The sequence below is a fragment of the Capricornis sumatraensis genome, chromosome 1 (assembly GCF_032405125.1).
Source record: "Capricornis sumatraensis isolate serow.1 chromosome 1, serow.2, whole genome shotgun sequence".
In the NCBI taxonomy this organism is placed as follows: domain Eukaryota; kingdom Metazoa; phylum Chordata; class Mammalia; order Artiodactyla; family Bovidae; genus Capricornis; species Capricornis sumatraensis.
Genome location: NC_091069.1, coordinates 18,741,703 through 18,755,504, shown reverse-complemented (window position 1 = coordinate 18,755,504; position 13,802 = coordinate 18,741,703). Strand labels below are relative to the sequence as shown.

General features: G+C 51.0%; 1 protein-coding gene across 1 annotated transcript in view; it reads right to left on the bottom strand.

Annotated features, from left to right (window-relative positions):
- Nucleotides 1–46: 46 nt before the first annotated feature.
- The window catches only part of ASAP2 (ArfGAP with SH3 domain, ankyrin repeat and PH domain 2), a 157,732-nt gene continuing 143,976 nt past the window's right edge, over nucleotides 47–13,802 (bottom strand). The window contains exons 22-27 of the mRNA XM_068983251.1: nucleotides 13,147–13,399; nucleotides 9,109–9,277; nucleotides 4,751–4,800; nucleotides 4,196–4,284; nucleotides 3,655–3,777; nucleotides 47–2,388 (exon numbers count right to left, since the gene is read on the bottom strand). Coding sequence (XP_068839352.1) covers nucleotides 2,314–2,388; nucleotides 3,655–3,777; nucleotides 4,196–4,284; nucleotides 4,751–4,800; nucleotides 9,109–9,277; nucleotides 13,147–13,399 — 759 coding nt within the window. The 3' untranslated portion in view covers nucleotides 47–2,313. The remainder of the gene's footprint in view (nucleotides 2,389–3,654; nucleotides 3,778–4,195; nucleotides 4,285–4,750; nucleotides 4,801–9,108; nucleotides 9,278–13,146; nucleotides 13,400–13,802) is intronic.

Below are 13,802 nucleotides of genomic sequence, written 5' to 3'. Positions count from 1 at the left end.
GTTAACAAGAAGAGTAAACTTATTAAACATGCTCTAATTAGGACAATGAAAATAACTGATTTAGGTTATACAATATATACAGTTGCGCTGCAACTAGACGGAAATAATTGAGTGAATGAATTGAATATCATACATCTCAGATAGCATCCAGGCTGCAGTCGTGGTTCCCAACCTTCACAGATCACACGCTAACCATTAGTCCGTGGACAGATTTCTGAGTCGCCATCCCTAGAGGTCAGACCTGATGGAGGATGGCATGCCAAATGCCAGAATCCTGCAGCTGAGGTCACAAAACGTAAACTTTAAATATAAATAGATTATCTACAGTGTTTTCCTTTTTCTCGGTTGCTTTTTTTTTTAATTTGCAAAGAGCAAATAACTAGGAAAGGACATCATTAGTAGGGAAGTTGATATAATTTCTCCTCCGGCAAGAGTAATATTAATTACTGCACAATAGCACCACCAAATTGTAGACTGGGAAAATATTTCCTAGGTATTTATGTATGTACCAGTGACCCTGATGGATCAGTTTGGGACTGGTGCTCCACTGTTGATATGGATCAACTTTAACTCCTTATATAGCTGGCACCAAGTAGGCAAAAGGCTGATTGAGTATAAGGTACAGATGTGGGAGGGCTGTGCTAAAATATACATATGAAGTGCACTGTGCAAAACATCTGTTTACGTTCTTCAGTCTATGAGAGAATTAACTGAATGAAGGGTTCAAAAACAGAAATGAACAATTAGTGAAAACAGATGTAGTGCTTAAAAAAACAAAGAAATAAAGACTGTAATTACAGATCTAACACATTTTTACCCGGAACTTTGAAAGGCAAAAAACACAATTGCCATACATCATCATAAAACATTCCAGTTTGTTCTGTCTTCCTTTATAATATCAATGAAAAAAAAAATATGAAATTAAAAAAAAAAAAGCTCTACACTCACATGAGTCTTGCATAATAAAGACAGGCTGCTTCAATCAAATGTACCATCTGCTACTGCTAGGTCGACATGCAGAAACAGCATCATCGCCTTGCTTTCCAAGCCTATCCTTAAATTTACCGCTTTGGGTAAAAATCTAAGTGGGCATCACATGCCTATTTATTCTCAGAGAGCGCCAAATTTTTCAGCATACCTACTCTGAATCTTACGCTCACCATGACTAAGTAGAGGTATGATAGTCAAGTTCATTAAACCTAATGAATTTTTATTTTATTGTATATAACCTAACCCCTACCCCCCTGCCCCCAGTAGCTTAAGTTTAAGAATGATATGATGGACTTCAACAGGAAATCCAGATGTCTGGGACCTACAGATTTCTGATATGTTCGTGATTACAAACAAGTGGACAGATTAAATTGCAAGACAGTGTAACTACCATTCCTGTTGGTATATTCTATAAGTACAAGACACTAAATCGAGGAAACGTTCTCTCGAGCTAGGAGGGAAGGCAGCGGTACACTCAACAGGAAACAGCGAGGACTTGGTGACGGTACTCTGGCTGCAACCAGGGGGCTCGAGAAAGCGAATCCCAGGACACCTAAAGCGCATAAACTAGCTTGAAGAACCGTGTCACAATCCGTCATCTTTAGTTTTCAACCGAATTCAGGAAATGCAGTTTTATACAATCTGGAGCTGACATAGGCCATAGCAAACCATCTCTAGTTGGCTTAGGTGGGCTTGTTCACAATAGTTTACACACTCATGCAGGATACAATGACAGCTGCAACCTCACACACCAGGTGCTTACGTGTACACTCCCAAGTTGCTTTAAATGTTGGGTGGGTTTCAAAGGAAATCTTTCAAGGCATCTTTAAAAAAAAAAAAGTCAAGGTGAACTGAAGCATTTTATCTAGAAAGTGCAGGTTAGCTGCAGAATTGGAAAGCAAAAGTTTACTGGCTTCCTAAAAAGAATAACTGTGCTAAAGGTCACCGACTAAAGAAACGGGCCAAGAAAAGCAGGACGCATTTCTTCCCAACACTCAAAACTTATTTTGAGGTTCAGCTAATGCTGTAGATTCAGGCTTGATTATGTAGTTAAAATCACTTTTCAGAAAAAAAATCACTTTTCAGTTCACCTCTTAGGAAATTGAGTTTTTCCTAATAAAAGTATAGCAATGTTTCATGAAAAACACAAAATATAAAAACAATTCATTGATATATATATAAATTGCTTTTTGAGTTTATAAAGCAGAACGGTGGCATTAGAGAAAGTGGATACAAGTCATGAAACAGGTTATCTGGCAAGAGTACTGGTACCAAAAATGAAACAGGACATGACTTTTAAAAGTGTTTTTCTTCAGTAGCAATTCAGTCAGCAATAAAGTGCACAAAAGACACAGGAAATGCTCCCTTGCGACTTGGATCTCCGTCAATGTGGCCGATCTGAAATAAATACAAGGTTAGGTGGTTATAAAAATTCCAAATGCTGGAAACTCTGAAGGGCATTTTAGCATTTGGAGGGGGAAAAAAAAAGATCTGTCTGGAAGAACTTCTTCTGGGAAAGAATTACTTGGGTAAAACATCTAAACTGTTTTTTCTTCCACTCACATTTCGAACAGTCCCTGCCTACTACTCGGAACTCCTGTTCAAGGGCAGTCGGTGCCCTCAAAGATGCCCCCACCACAGTCCTGGCAGTCTTGGAGGGCACACAGGACAGGATCTGACCACCACCCCATCTGTGTTTTTGTTTTTTTAATAGACGAAGGGACTGAATGTCAGAAGTTTGTGAGCTTCAGAGTCACAGAAAGTGGCAAACGCGAGGGAGCCCTATTTAAATGTAGGCAAGCATTTATAAGACTTCAGTAAACCATTCACTTTTGCTCTGGGAAAATTATGTAAGTTCTATATCAAGTCTGATCTCAATGATGTAAATTAAGTAGGTAAGTAAAAGTCTAAAAGAAAAGCACCAAAATTTAAATGTGTGTGTGTGTGTGTGTGTTTTTTTTTTTTTTTTTTTAATGAGTGGAGGAGCCCTGGAGGTTACGGGCAGCATTTCCATACTTGATACTTTAAAAAATATATATATAGAAAAACTGAAGAGTTATCTTATTCTTTTGGCCACACCATGCGACCTGCAGGATTAGTTCCCTGACCAGGGATTGAACCAGGGGCCATGGCAGTGAAAAACACCAAGTTCTACCCCCTAGGCCACCAGGGAACACCATGCTGTATATTTCTATTAAAAAAAGGCTGAGAGGCTGGCTGTGACTTCAGGTTTCCACTGTCCACTCACTGGGCTTCCCTGGTGATTCAGGGGAAAAAGAACCGGTCTGCCAAAGCAGGAGATAGAAGAGACCCAGGTGTGATCCCTGGGTCGGGATGATCCCCTGGAGAAGGAAATGGCAACCCACTTCTGTATTCTTGCCTGGGAAATCCCATGGACAGAGGAGCCTGGCGGGCTTCAGTCCATGGGGTCGCAGAGAGTCAGACACGACTCACTAAGCACACATCCACTGCTGGTCAGAATCTAAAGTTTAAAAAGCACCAATCTGTCGTTGCACTGCGCAGGCAGCAGCCCGAGACTCCCAAGGCCACATCCTCCTCGCAGACCCTCAGGTGTACTCTGGAAGCTGTAGCCCACGTGGCCCGCCCACCCAAGGGGGAACCCCTCGGAAGTGGCAGGAAACACCCCCTCAGGCCCAGACTCACCCACCACTCCTGGTCCTCCTCGCCGTCCACGATGATCACATCCCCCTCGGAGAACGTCAACTCATCGGGGTTGTCAGCCACGCAGTTGTACAGGGCTTTGACCCGCTTGGGCTTCAGCTTGGTCTGCGTCAAGGAGAAGGGGGCTCAGAGCTCAGTGTGTGGGAAGACACACCTGCTCAGGGGGGAACCAGGCTGCCTTGCTTCCAATGGGTCCCCGGGGCCTGCAATCGTGCAGGCCTGTGTACCCACCCGGGTACCCAACTTGGGGAGGCTCAGTGCAGCTGGTGGCAGGGGAACTTCCTGGAGGAGGCCAGCCCAGGGAAGAGAGTGACAGCCTGGTGTGCAGACAGGGGTCGATCCTGGAGCCAGTCCCTCAGCTGTGAGCTCTGGGCCACGTCCGGCTTAGATGTGAGCTCTGGGCCACGTCCGGCTTAGATGTGAGCTCTGGGCCACGTCCGGCTTAGATGTGAGCCCTTGGAGGATAACCCGCACGCTCCTGGCCAGAGCAGAGAGGCAGAAAAGAAGAGGCTCGTCCACTCACCGTCTGGGACTTCCTGGGCATAGGTGCTGGGGGCTGCATGACCACGGCATTGGACAGAGGACCCAGAGCGTCTGTTCCAGAGAGGTCCACTGCTTTAGGGCCAAAATGAATCAACTTCACAATATGCCCCCTCAGCCATCACCATGAGACAGAACCAACGTAACAGCCATTGTGTCAGATTCACAAGGCAGGTTTCCTGGGTTTTGCTAATTGACAGGAAGTCCCCTGAAGGCCAAAGAAACTTGTGACTTCCCTGTGGCCTTTGTAGAGTGTGCTGGCCTGCAGCTGTCACCATGGAGCGGAAGCTATAACCTCCTCTACTGACCAGCACCCCCATCCCCTGCCAGGCCCCCCACCCACCCCCAGTGACAGAAGGGGAGTGGAATGTGGGGTATGGTACTCAGCAGCCCTGGGAACTGGGGCATCAGGGGCTCTGCAGGGGGCAGGGTGGCTGCCCTGCCCTGGACAGGACAGCTGGGCCAGGAGACAGGGCTGACCGCAACAGGACACATACCCAACTCCGCCCTCACAGACCAGTTCACGTGAAATAATTACCAGGTCCTCTCGGCTGGCCTTTGTTAATCAGTGGGCTTGACTTGTCAGGCCTACAAAGAAGGGGAAATAGTGTCACTGGTACATGCGTGCATGCTCAGTTGCTCAGTCGTGTCCGACTCGGTGCGACCCCAAAGACTGTAACCCACCAGACTCCTCTGTCCATGGGATTCTCCAGGCAAGAATACTGGAGTGGGTTGCCATGCCCTTCTCCAGGGGCTCTTCCTGACCCAGGGATCGAACCCACGTCACTTACGTCTCCTGCATCGGCAGGCGGGTTCTTGACCATGAGCACCCCCTGGGCAGCCAAGAGTCACTGGTACAGGAAGCCTGAAAGGCACGTGACTGCCTACCTCACTCCCTGTTCTATGGGACCTGTGTTCAAACTGAAAATGGGCAAGCTAATTTTATCAACTGCCAATCCAAGTTAATTCTTTTTCTCTTGGAAAAAGAAAGAGTGAGAGACCCAGAGGACAGCGCCAGACCCCAGGGGTTCCTGATTACAAAACTAGGCTCCTCCGGGGACTCTCCTGTCCTATGTGAGCCTGCAGCTGACACCCTGGGTCTGGTCAGGAAGCTGGGCACTGAGAATCAGCTCTGCCTTTGACGTTCCCGTCCCACGTGGCCCAGGTCTCCTCCTGTGTCAGGTGGGGCTGGATCAATCCCCAGGCCCTGGGGGCTCTGCCAGGACTGCCTGGGCCCCGCTGGCCTGTGTCGTCCTCTGTACTGTGACCCCCTGCTATAACCCCTCCAGACTGACCATGGCTCGGCTCCCCTCAGGACCGAGGGGCCGAGTGAAAGCTTATCTTTATTTCTACATTCAATTCCCAGAAAACATGCTCCATTCAGGCAATAGACTAGAAGTCTGTTCTCTAAGGAACCTGCAGTGTCCAATACCAGGGCCACCCAGGGAGACTGCTCTATGGCAAGACCCATGCCAGCAGCTCTGTGCATCAGGGTGCAGTCTGCCAGCTTCTAATGCTGCATCTGAAGGGGCAACGTAGCGACAGGGAAATGTCTATGATATAACAGAAGTCAGAATGGAAAGAATCGTGGAAGAGATGACAGAAAGTGACTCCATGAAACCAATAGGATACTATTAACATGAACATTATATGATGGCAAAAAGCTGAGAAAATCTCCTAGAAAGCTGACTGTAAAAAGCAAGCAAGCAGGAAAACAAGGCCAGATTGGAGAACCAGAAGGGGGCTGGGAGCTGGCCCCTCTGCAGTGCAACTGCACTTCCAGCCCCTGCCTCTAGGTGGGGCCACGGGACTGGCCTGAGTGAGAGCATCACTCAGGCCCCAGGGGTTTGCCAGCCCTCCGTTTCTCCTCCTGCAGAATTAACCTTCAGTCAGTTCAGTCGCTCAGCCATGTCTGACTTTGTGACCCCGTGGACTGCAGCACGCCAGGCTTCCCTGTCCATCACCAACTCCCGGAGTTTACTCAAACTCATGTCCATCGAGTTGGTGACGCCATCCAACCATCTCATCCTCTGTCGTCCCCTTCTCTTCCTACCTTCAGTCTTTCCCAACATCAGGGTCTTTTCCAATGAGTTGGTTCTTCACATCAAGTGACCAAAGTATTGGAGCTTCAGCTTCAGCATCAGTCTTTCCAGTGAATATTCAGGACTGATTTCCTTTAGGATGGACTGGTTGGATTTCCTGGCCGTCCAAGGGACTCTCAAGAGTCTTCTCCAACACCACGGTTCAAAAGCATCAATTCTTTTGCGCTCAGCTTTCTTTATAGTCCAACTCTCATATCCATACATGACCACTGGAAAAACCGTAGCTTAGACTAGATGCACCTTTGTTGGCAAAGTAATGTCTCTGCTTTTTAATATGCTGTCTAGGTTGGTCATAGTTTTTCTTTCAAGGAACAAGCGTCTTTTAATTTCAGGGCTGCTGTCACCATCTGCAGTGATTTTGGAGCCCAAAAAAATAAAGTCTGACACTGTTTCCATTGCTTCTCCATCTATCTGCCATGAAGTGATGGGACCAGATGCCATGATCTTAGTTTTCTGAATGTTGAGTTTTAAGCCAACTTTTTCACTCTCCTCTTTCACTTTTATCAAGAGGCTCTCTAGTTCTTCACTTTCTGCCGTAAGTGTGGTGTCATCTGCGTATCTGAGGTTATTGATATTTCTCCCGGCAATCTTGAATTAACCCTTGGCCCAGGGGATAAAGACGGTGGAGTGAGAAGTAGAAGGGGTCTGAGTCTCTGACTCACCCCCTTGGGTTTGCTGTATAAGCAAAATGGGGACACTCAACCTCGTGGGAGCAAGAAGTGACTTCCTTATGTTAAACCACTGAGAAGGTCCAGGGGTAGGCTGTTAGAGCAATCAGCTTACTCTAATAAAGAGAAAGGGTGATACACATAGAGGAAAGGCCAAGGGGATCTGATATCCAAATAGTAAGAATTAGACTACAACTTAGAACAGAAAAATACAGATGCTAAGACATTAAAAAAAAAAAAATCAATGAAGATTTCTCAGATGCAGGATGTAGTTTCTATGTTGAGAGGCTCCACCATTTACTTGGGAGAAGGGATGAAAACAGACCACCTCACCCCAGGGAGTCAGAGCCCAAGGTGTCCATGGACGGGGGCCTGAAGGGGGTTTGCCTGAAGGGACACAGGAAGGCATCCACCTGGCTGGGGGCAGGGCCTGGCCTGTCAGGGGAGCTGGAGACCCAGGAGGGTCCCAGATTCCAGCAGGGAGAGGAGGCTTTTGCACAGAGGAGAAGGCGGAGATGGGAGATACATTTCATAAGGGTTAAGTAAACATGGGAGCCAGACTTCTTTACCATTAGAAAAGGGAGTAACAAGTGCAGAAAGGAATAAAAAGCTATATAGAATGAATCCTATGGAGCGTTTAAAACATCGAGAATGGACTGCACGGCCACTGTAATGCCCCACCCTCCCCTGACCAAGTCCAGGCTCTGCCTGTGCCGAGCAGTAGCAGAAGGCAGACGTGATGTCCTGCTGGTTTCCAGGACTTGCTCTTGGGCCCAGTCACCCTGATGTGAGACGGGCCAGGACATGTTAAGTATTCCAGGCGAGAGCCCCAGCTGGAGTCCCAGCTGACAGCCAGCACCAACCATATGTGTGGACTGGGGAGACCTCCTCTGATGAATCTCTGTTGAATAACCCCCAGCCCTCGAGTCTTTTGAGCTAAAGGCCCAGATATTGTCAAGCAAACACAAGCCACTCCCCCTGTGCTGACCCAAACTCATGAGCATAATAAGACAGTTGTGTCTTATGTCAATACATTTTGGCGTGGTTTGTTACTCAGAACCAGAGAAATTGGAGAGAGTGTAAACTCATGGATTTCCATTCATATAGACAAGAAACAGAAATAAATGTGTTTATACATGCATACAAGCATGCATGTACATGTATGAATATACACGTGTGTATCCCTAGTTCCGATCACTCAGAAGGCCTGCCTGGGAGCACTGACAATCCAATGGCAATGAAGACACCAAGCACCCAGATCTTGGCATCTAAGTATCATTCCACTAAAAGGAACCATTTCTCTACCATAAAGATCGACTGAAAGCCATGAACTGGATCCCATGAGCTTTACTACAATAAGTGTGGTAAAGGACATTTATTTAGACAAATGGCAAAACCTGGAGTCTGAGTTTTGGAAGGTAGTATCCAGGTTAAGAGCTTCCCAGGTGGCTCAGTGATAAAGAATCCGCCTGCCAATGCAGGAGACATGGGCTCGATCCTTGGGTCAGGAAGATCCACCAGAGAAGGAAATGACTACCCACTCCAGTATTCTTGCCTGGAGAATCCCATGGTCAGAGAAGCCTAGCAGGCTACAGTCCATGGGGTTGCAAAGAGTCGGACACAACTTAGCGACTAAACAATAACAACCACGTTAATTTCCTGATCTGGCTGGCTGCATTATGTTTATGTAGGAGAATGTCCTAGTTTGTTGAAAATACATGCCCTGCACTGCAAAGAGTCCACGTATTCAAGATAATCCTATGAGTGAACAAGTAAGACCTACAGGCCCCGTGTCTTGAGGACTTTAACTCCCCCAGTCCCAGTGTCTATATTCGACAGAAATCTAAATTCATCATGTGGATATAAGACACGCATTGGTATGAAATGTTTGCAGTTTAAATATTCTTGGTAAATTATTTTGAAGACCCTTGAAACATAATGAATTAGTCATGCAACACTTGACCTCAGGGGTCACAGCAGGATTTGAAATGTGGACAATTTCAAACATGCAGAGAAACCCCAGCAGGTTAAGTTGTGGGGCAGGTGCACTGGGAAGCCCCCTGAAGGCAGGAAGCATGGATGGTGACCTGGCTGGCCCGAGGGGGACACAGACGAGCAGGAGTTACCCGGGAGCAGGCTTCTTCTGGGGGAGGCGGCTAGGCGGCTGGGGCGGCAAGGGTGGCGGGGCTTTGCTGGGCGGGAGTCCGGGCTGGGCTGGCTTGCTCTGCTGGCTCAAGGCTTCGATCACACTGGGCGTTTTGGCCACCGGAGGGGGAGGCGTGGGAGCCAGGGGGTCTGCAGAGAGAAAAAAGAAAGAGAGAGACACACACGCAGAGGGTCAGCCTCCAGGCGTCATATTCCCAGGCTCCCCACCCGAGGATCCTCCAACAAAGGCTTCCTTTTCTCCTTCCACTATTTCACGGGAAAAACACCCACTTCCACCAAAGACTTTCAGACAGCAGTATCGGCAGAGAGTCCTTCCAGGTCTCAAGGGAGGATTAAAATGATTCCATGAGCCTGGGGGTGTTTTCTCAGCTAGAACCGCCCCCTGGGGAAGCCAACTGGGTCTTCGATCCTCCAGGGAACCTGGGGAAGCAGCTGTAGGAGGCCTGGCCCGGGTCCTGGCCTGGAGCCCACCCATATAACCGGTCAGTCTGGGGTCAGTCTGTGAAGAGCCAACACCGTGAAGGCTTCCTGTCTGTAAGGGGACAGGGCAGCAAGTTATATTCTCTACGGTTAACAGAGAATGAGGGAGCCGAGGCTTTCAGCAAGGGCACGGGGCTGGTAAGACAAGAGGCCGGACCTTGAGCCTCCTTCCCGTTTGCTGACAAACATCAGCACCCCTCTCAACAGCCAGCACCCGCGTCCTGCGGTCCGAGCAGAGGCAGCAACCTGCCCCTGGGCCTGGACCTGGACACCTCAGGAGCCTTGGCCCCGGACGGCGGAGGCAGAGGGTGCTGGCTGAGCAGGGAGGGGTCCAATTCAGGCTTTCTTTCCTTTTTTCATAAGCTTTAAAAGCAAAGTTAAAAGGCAGACTCTTGCCTATCTACAGCCCTGGGGACGCAGGACCATGAGGCAGAAGAGTGGGCTTCGGAGACCTGCTGGGCGCCTCTCACCACCGACCCCCTCGCTGCCGCCCCCGGACCTGGGTGCCCCTGCCCCACCCCAGCCTCTGGAAGGCCCTCCCCAAGGCAGCTGCCTGCTCGGCCTCCAGCACCCGGAGGGCACCGACTGCAGCCAGGTGGCCTCTCCCACCTTAACTCCAGCTATGGAAACCCAGGGAAACCCTCGGCGCTCTTGGAGCGGACCTGCACTCCAAGAGGCTGGAGCCCCTCCTCCTACAGCACCCAGGCCTCACCTCCTGGTCTAGTCGCTACCCCCCAACCCTCCCCCCAGTGCACACGGGACACTGAAGGGAAACACAGAGCAGATTCGAATCCACAGGAACACACCCTGGTGCCCCGAAGCATGGAACAGCCAGAGGAAGCCCCGGCACCGACGTGGAGAGAAAGAAACGCTGCTGGAGTGCTTGGAGATGGAGGAGGGGTGGGGGTGACCCCTGTGGGGAGTGGGACAGACAGCAGCCAGCCGCCGGGGAGGAGGGGGGCTGCAGGGAGGCGGCCACGGAGGAGCCCTCAGCAGCGTGCAGGCCAGGGCAGCCAAGAGGACCACCCCCCACTTCTCCCCACCAGCCATCCGTGTTGTACGAAGCCCGACGGCAAGAAAGGAAAAAGGGAAAAAAAAAACGTACTGGTAGATGTCACGCGGAGAGGGGGCAGCGGTGGATGGACAGCGGGCGGATCTGACGAAGATCGCTGCCGGCTTATACTGTCCACGCTTACAGAGTTTGTCTTCCACGGGGCGTTAGCGGAGGAGGCTGGCTGAGCTGCACACGCACGCACACGCACGCCCATGCACACGCAGGCATGCACACGCACGCAGGAGCACAGAACAAAAACAGAAACAGAACACGGCATTATTGATCCTCTCCCTGTACGGCAGGAAATGTGACCCTTCTGTGGACAGAACAGCGGTAAGACCACAAACAGGATGCTCATTTGTTTAAAAAAAAAAAATTCTTTCTGGCACCTGGAAGACAGATACCAATACACACCAAACCAATGATGCTCCTGGGAAAATTCCCAGTCGGTCTCCATCTTACCGATTTCTCTAATGGAAGTACAGTTTGAAAAGGGAAATGATAACCACAGTGACCTCCTGAGCGCTGCGCTTGGGGATGGGACATCTGCTCGTCTCTACCCATTTACATCCTCCCATGGGGTCAGCACCTCGACCAAGGGGGCACCTGTCCTCAGACAGAGCACACGAGAGGAGGGCCAAGTCACACACAGCTGGTGAAGGGCAGATGTATTTCTGGTTGGACCCTGGCAACTGGTGACACCCTTCCTCTGCCTGCTCCTCCTCACGGAGCGGTGTCTGCCCAGGGCACAGGCGTGACCACTTCTGAGGCTGCGTGTGGCCCACATGGCCGGCTGGGCCTGGAGATGAAAACAGGCCACAGCCACATAGGGCAGACCTGGGGTGGGGGAGTCTTCCCACATCTGCTGACGGGGACAGCGCTGACCTTCTTCCATTTGCTGGGTGGATACTCCACAAGGATCAAGGGTAGAACAGATGGAAAACAAAGATAGGCTTTAGGGGGCTGGAGGGGGTGAAGGGCGATCTCCATCATCAAAGGAAGACACGGGGAATCCTCCAAACCCTTCTCATACTAAGACTTGAAGGAAGCCAAGAAACACAGGTGAACAGCTTTCTACCACTGTTCTGTGACCCAACAGAGCAAAAGAAAACCTCTCTGCCCACGACACACAGTCAGGAAAAGCCACTCACAAGGTGGGGATGACCTAACCATTTAGATCCAGCCTCACAAGACAACACACACACCTGGGACTTGGGAGGAGGGAGGCGGAGGCGACAAGCCGCCCCCATGAGACCCCCTGACCACAGCAGCCCTCACACACTGGGGCCCCTTCCAGCTGCGGGACGTGACTTCCTTCCTCACACAGGGGCTCCCTGCAGGCCTAGGAGGAGGAACGGGCTCTGCGGGAGGGGGCGGGCTGGTTTCTGAGGTCTGCCCAGGGTAGCCCGTGACCTCTGGGCCTCCCTGAGCACCGAGCCAGAGCTGTGTGGAAAGGCCTGCACCACAGCCAGGGGGGGGGCGATGGGGGTGGGGGGACAACAGCCATCCCACACTGTGAGCACAGACTTCGGGCCTCCCAGGATCACTGCCACTCGGCTACGTGCCCCTCTCTGAGGTTGCAAAATGCAATCTGGGACCTACTTCTGGGGCCACCATCAGCCTAGAGCAGCCATGGGGCTTGGACTTCACACCCAGGGCAGGCTCCTGCCCCCCGCCCCTGGGGAAGCCTCCTGGAGCCCCAGCATAGAGCCAGCCTGGCTACCTGCTGAACCTACCTTCAAGGAGCACAATGGCCAGTGGGCCTCCAGTGCTGGGTAAATTACTTAACCTTTGTGGGCGGGCCTTCAGTTTCCATTTTTATAAAAATAGAAAATAGCATCTGTGGTGTCAAACTCACTATGCTGTGAAAGAGCGACTGAGGCCAGCACAGCAAAGCTTCAGCACCTGAAGCGCCAGCAGGACCCTCGGGGACTATTCTGTATTTTTACAGCTAGGCTGAGCACCGCTTCCCAAATTAGCATCTTTCTATCTTTCACTTCATGGGGAAATCACAGAGAGCAGAAATAATCAGATGCTACAAGCTGGCCAGGTACAGGCAGGAGAGAGAGAGAAAGGGAAAGAATGGAGGCAAAGGGAGGGGTGGACAGCAAAAAGAAAAGCACCAGGAAGCAGGTCTGCGGGAAACAGCCCGGGACAGCGACAGGGCGCACCCGGCCATCCCAGGCCTGCCCAGTGCAGTCCCTGTGTTCCCTGAGTCACACAAGCCACCTCCCTGCCCGGAACAAGAACGAAGCCAAGACACACTCCCACCATCCTAAGAATGATGGAGCTCATTTTGGAAGCAAAGAACGTTAAGTACAAAACAAAAGACCCCAAAGAAAAACACGTCCTGACGCTGGTCCACAGGCGAGCTAGCTGGGGACAGAGCAAGAAGAGAGTCCCCAAAGCATGACCCCAACCACAGCGCTCCTGCACCGAGGGTGACCAGCTTCTCAGTACGTACCTTTGGCAACGTTCCGCGGCGGGAGTGGGGGGGCACTGGCCGAGCCAGGGGCCGCAGGCTGGGTGGGCGGTGGGCTGCCACTCAGGATGGCACCGTATGTCTCGTTCTGCAGGAGGCTGGGCACGAAGCCCCTCTGCTTGTCCTTGGCCAGGCTGCCGGCGTCTCTCGCCAGAGCTGCAGCGCTGGACGGCAGCTGGCTGGGGCCCAGCTGGTAGAAGCTGACAGGCCGGTCTTCTCGCCGACTGGGGCTGGGCTGCGGGGGTGGTGGGCAGAGGTGTGTGAGACGCAGATGCACTGACCTCCGAGTCACGGCTATGGATGTGCTTGTGACAAGCCCAGGCACGCCACTCAACCACCTGGGCACAGCGCATTTCTGCTGTTACAGGACAGCAGCGAGACCTAAACCTCACTCTTAGCGTGTCTCTTAATGGACACACCCACCAAAAGAGCCGCGTTTTACAAGAACCTGCAATTCTTCATTCCAGGAAGAACTTAGAATATAAGCTGCTGTATCTGTACCAGCCGGAGTTGGCTCGGTTTAGCTGTGTTTTCACTGCACGTCCCCTCCACCAGCATCCTCTCAGACAGCACCCACAGCTGTGACCGATCCCCAACAGCCACACAGCTAATTCAGGGGAGATCAATGCCTTCCTCCC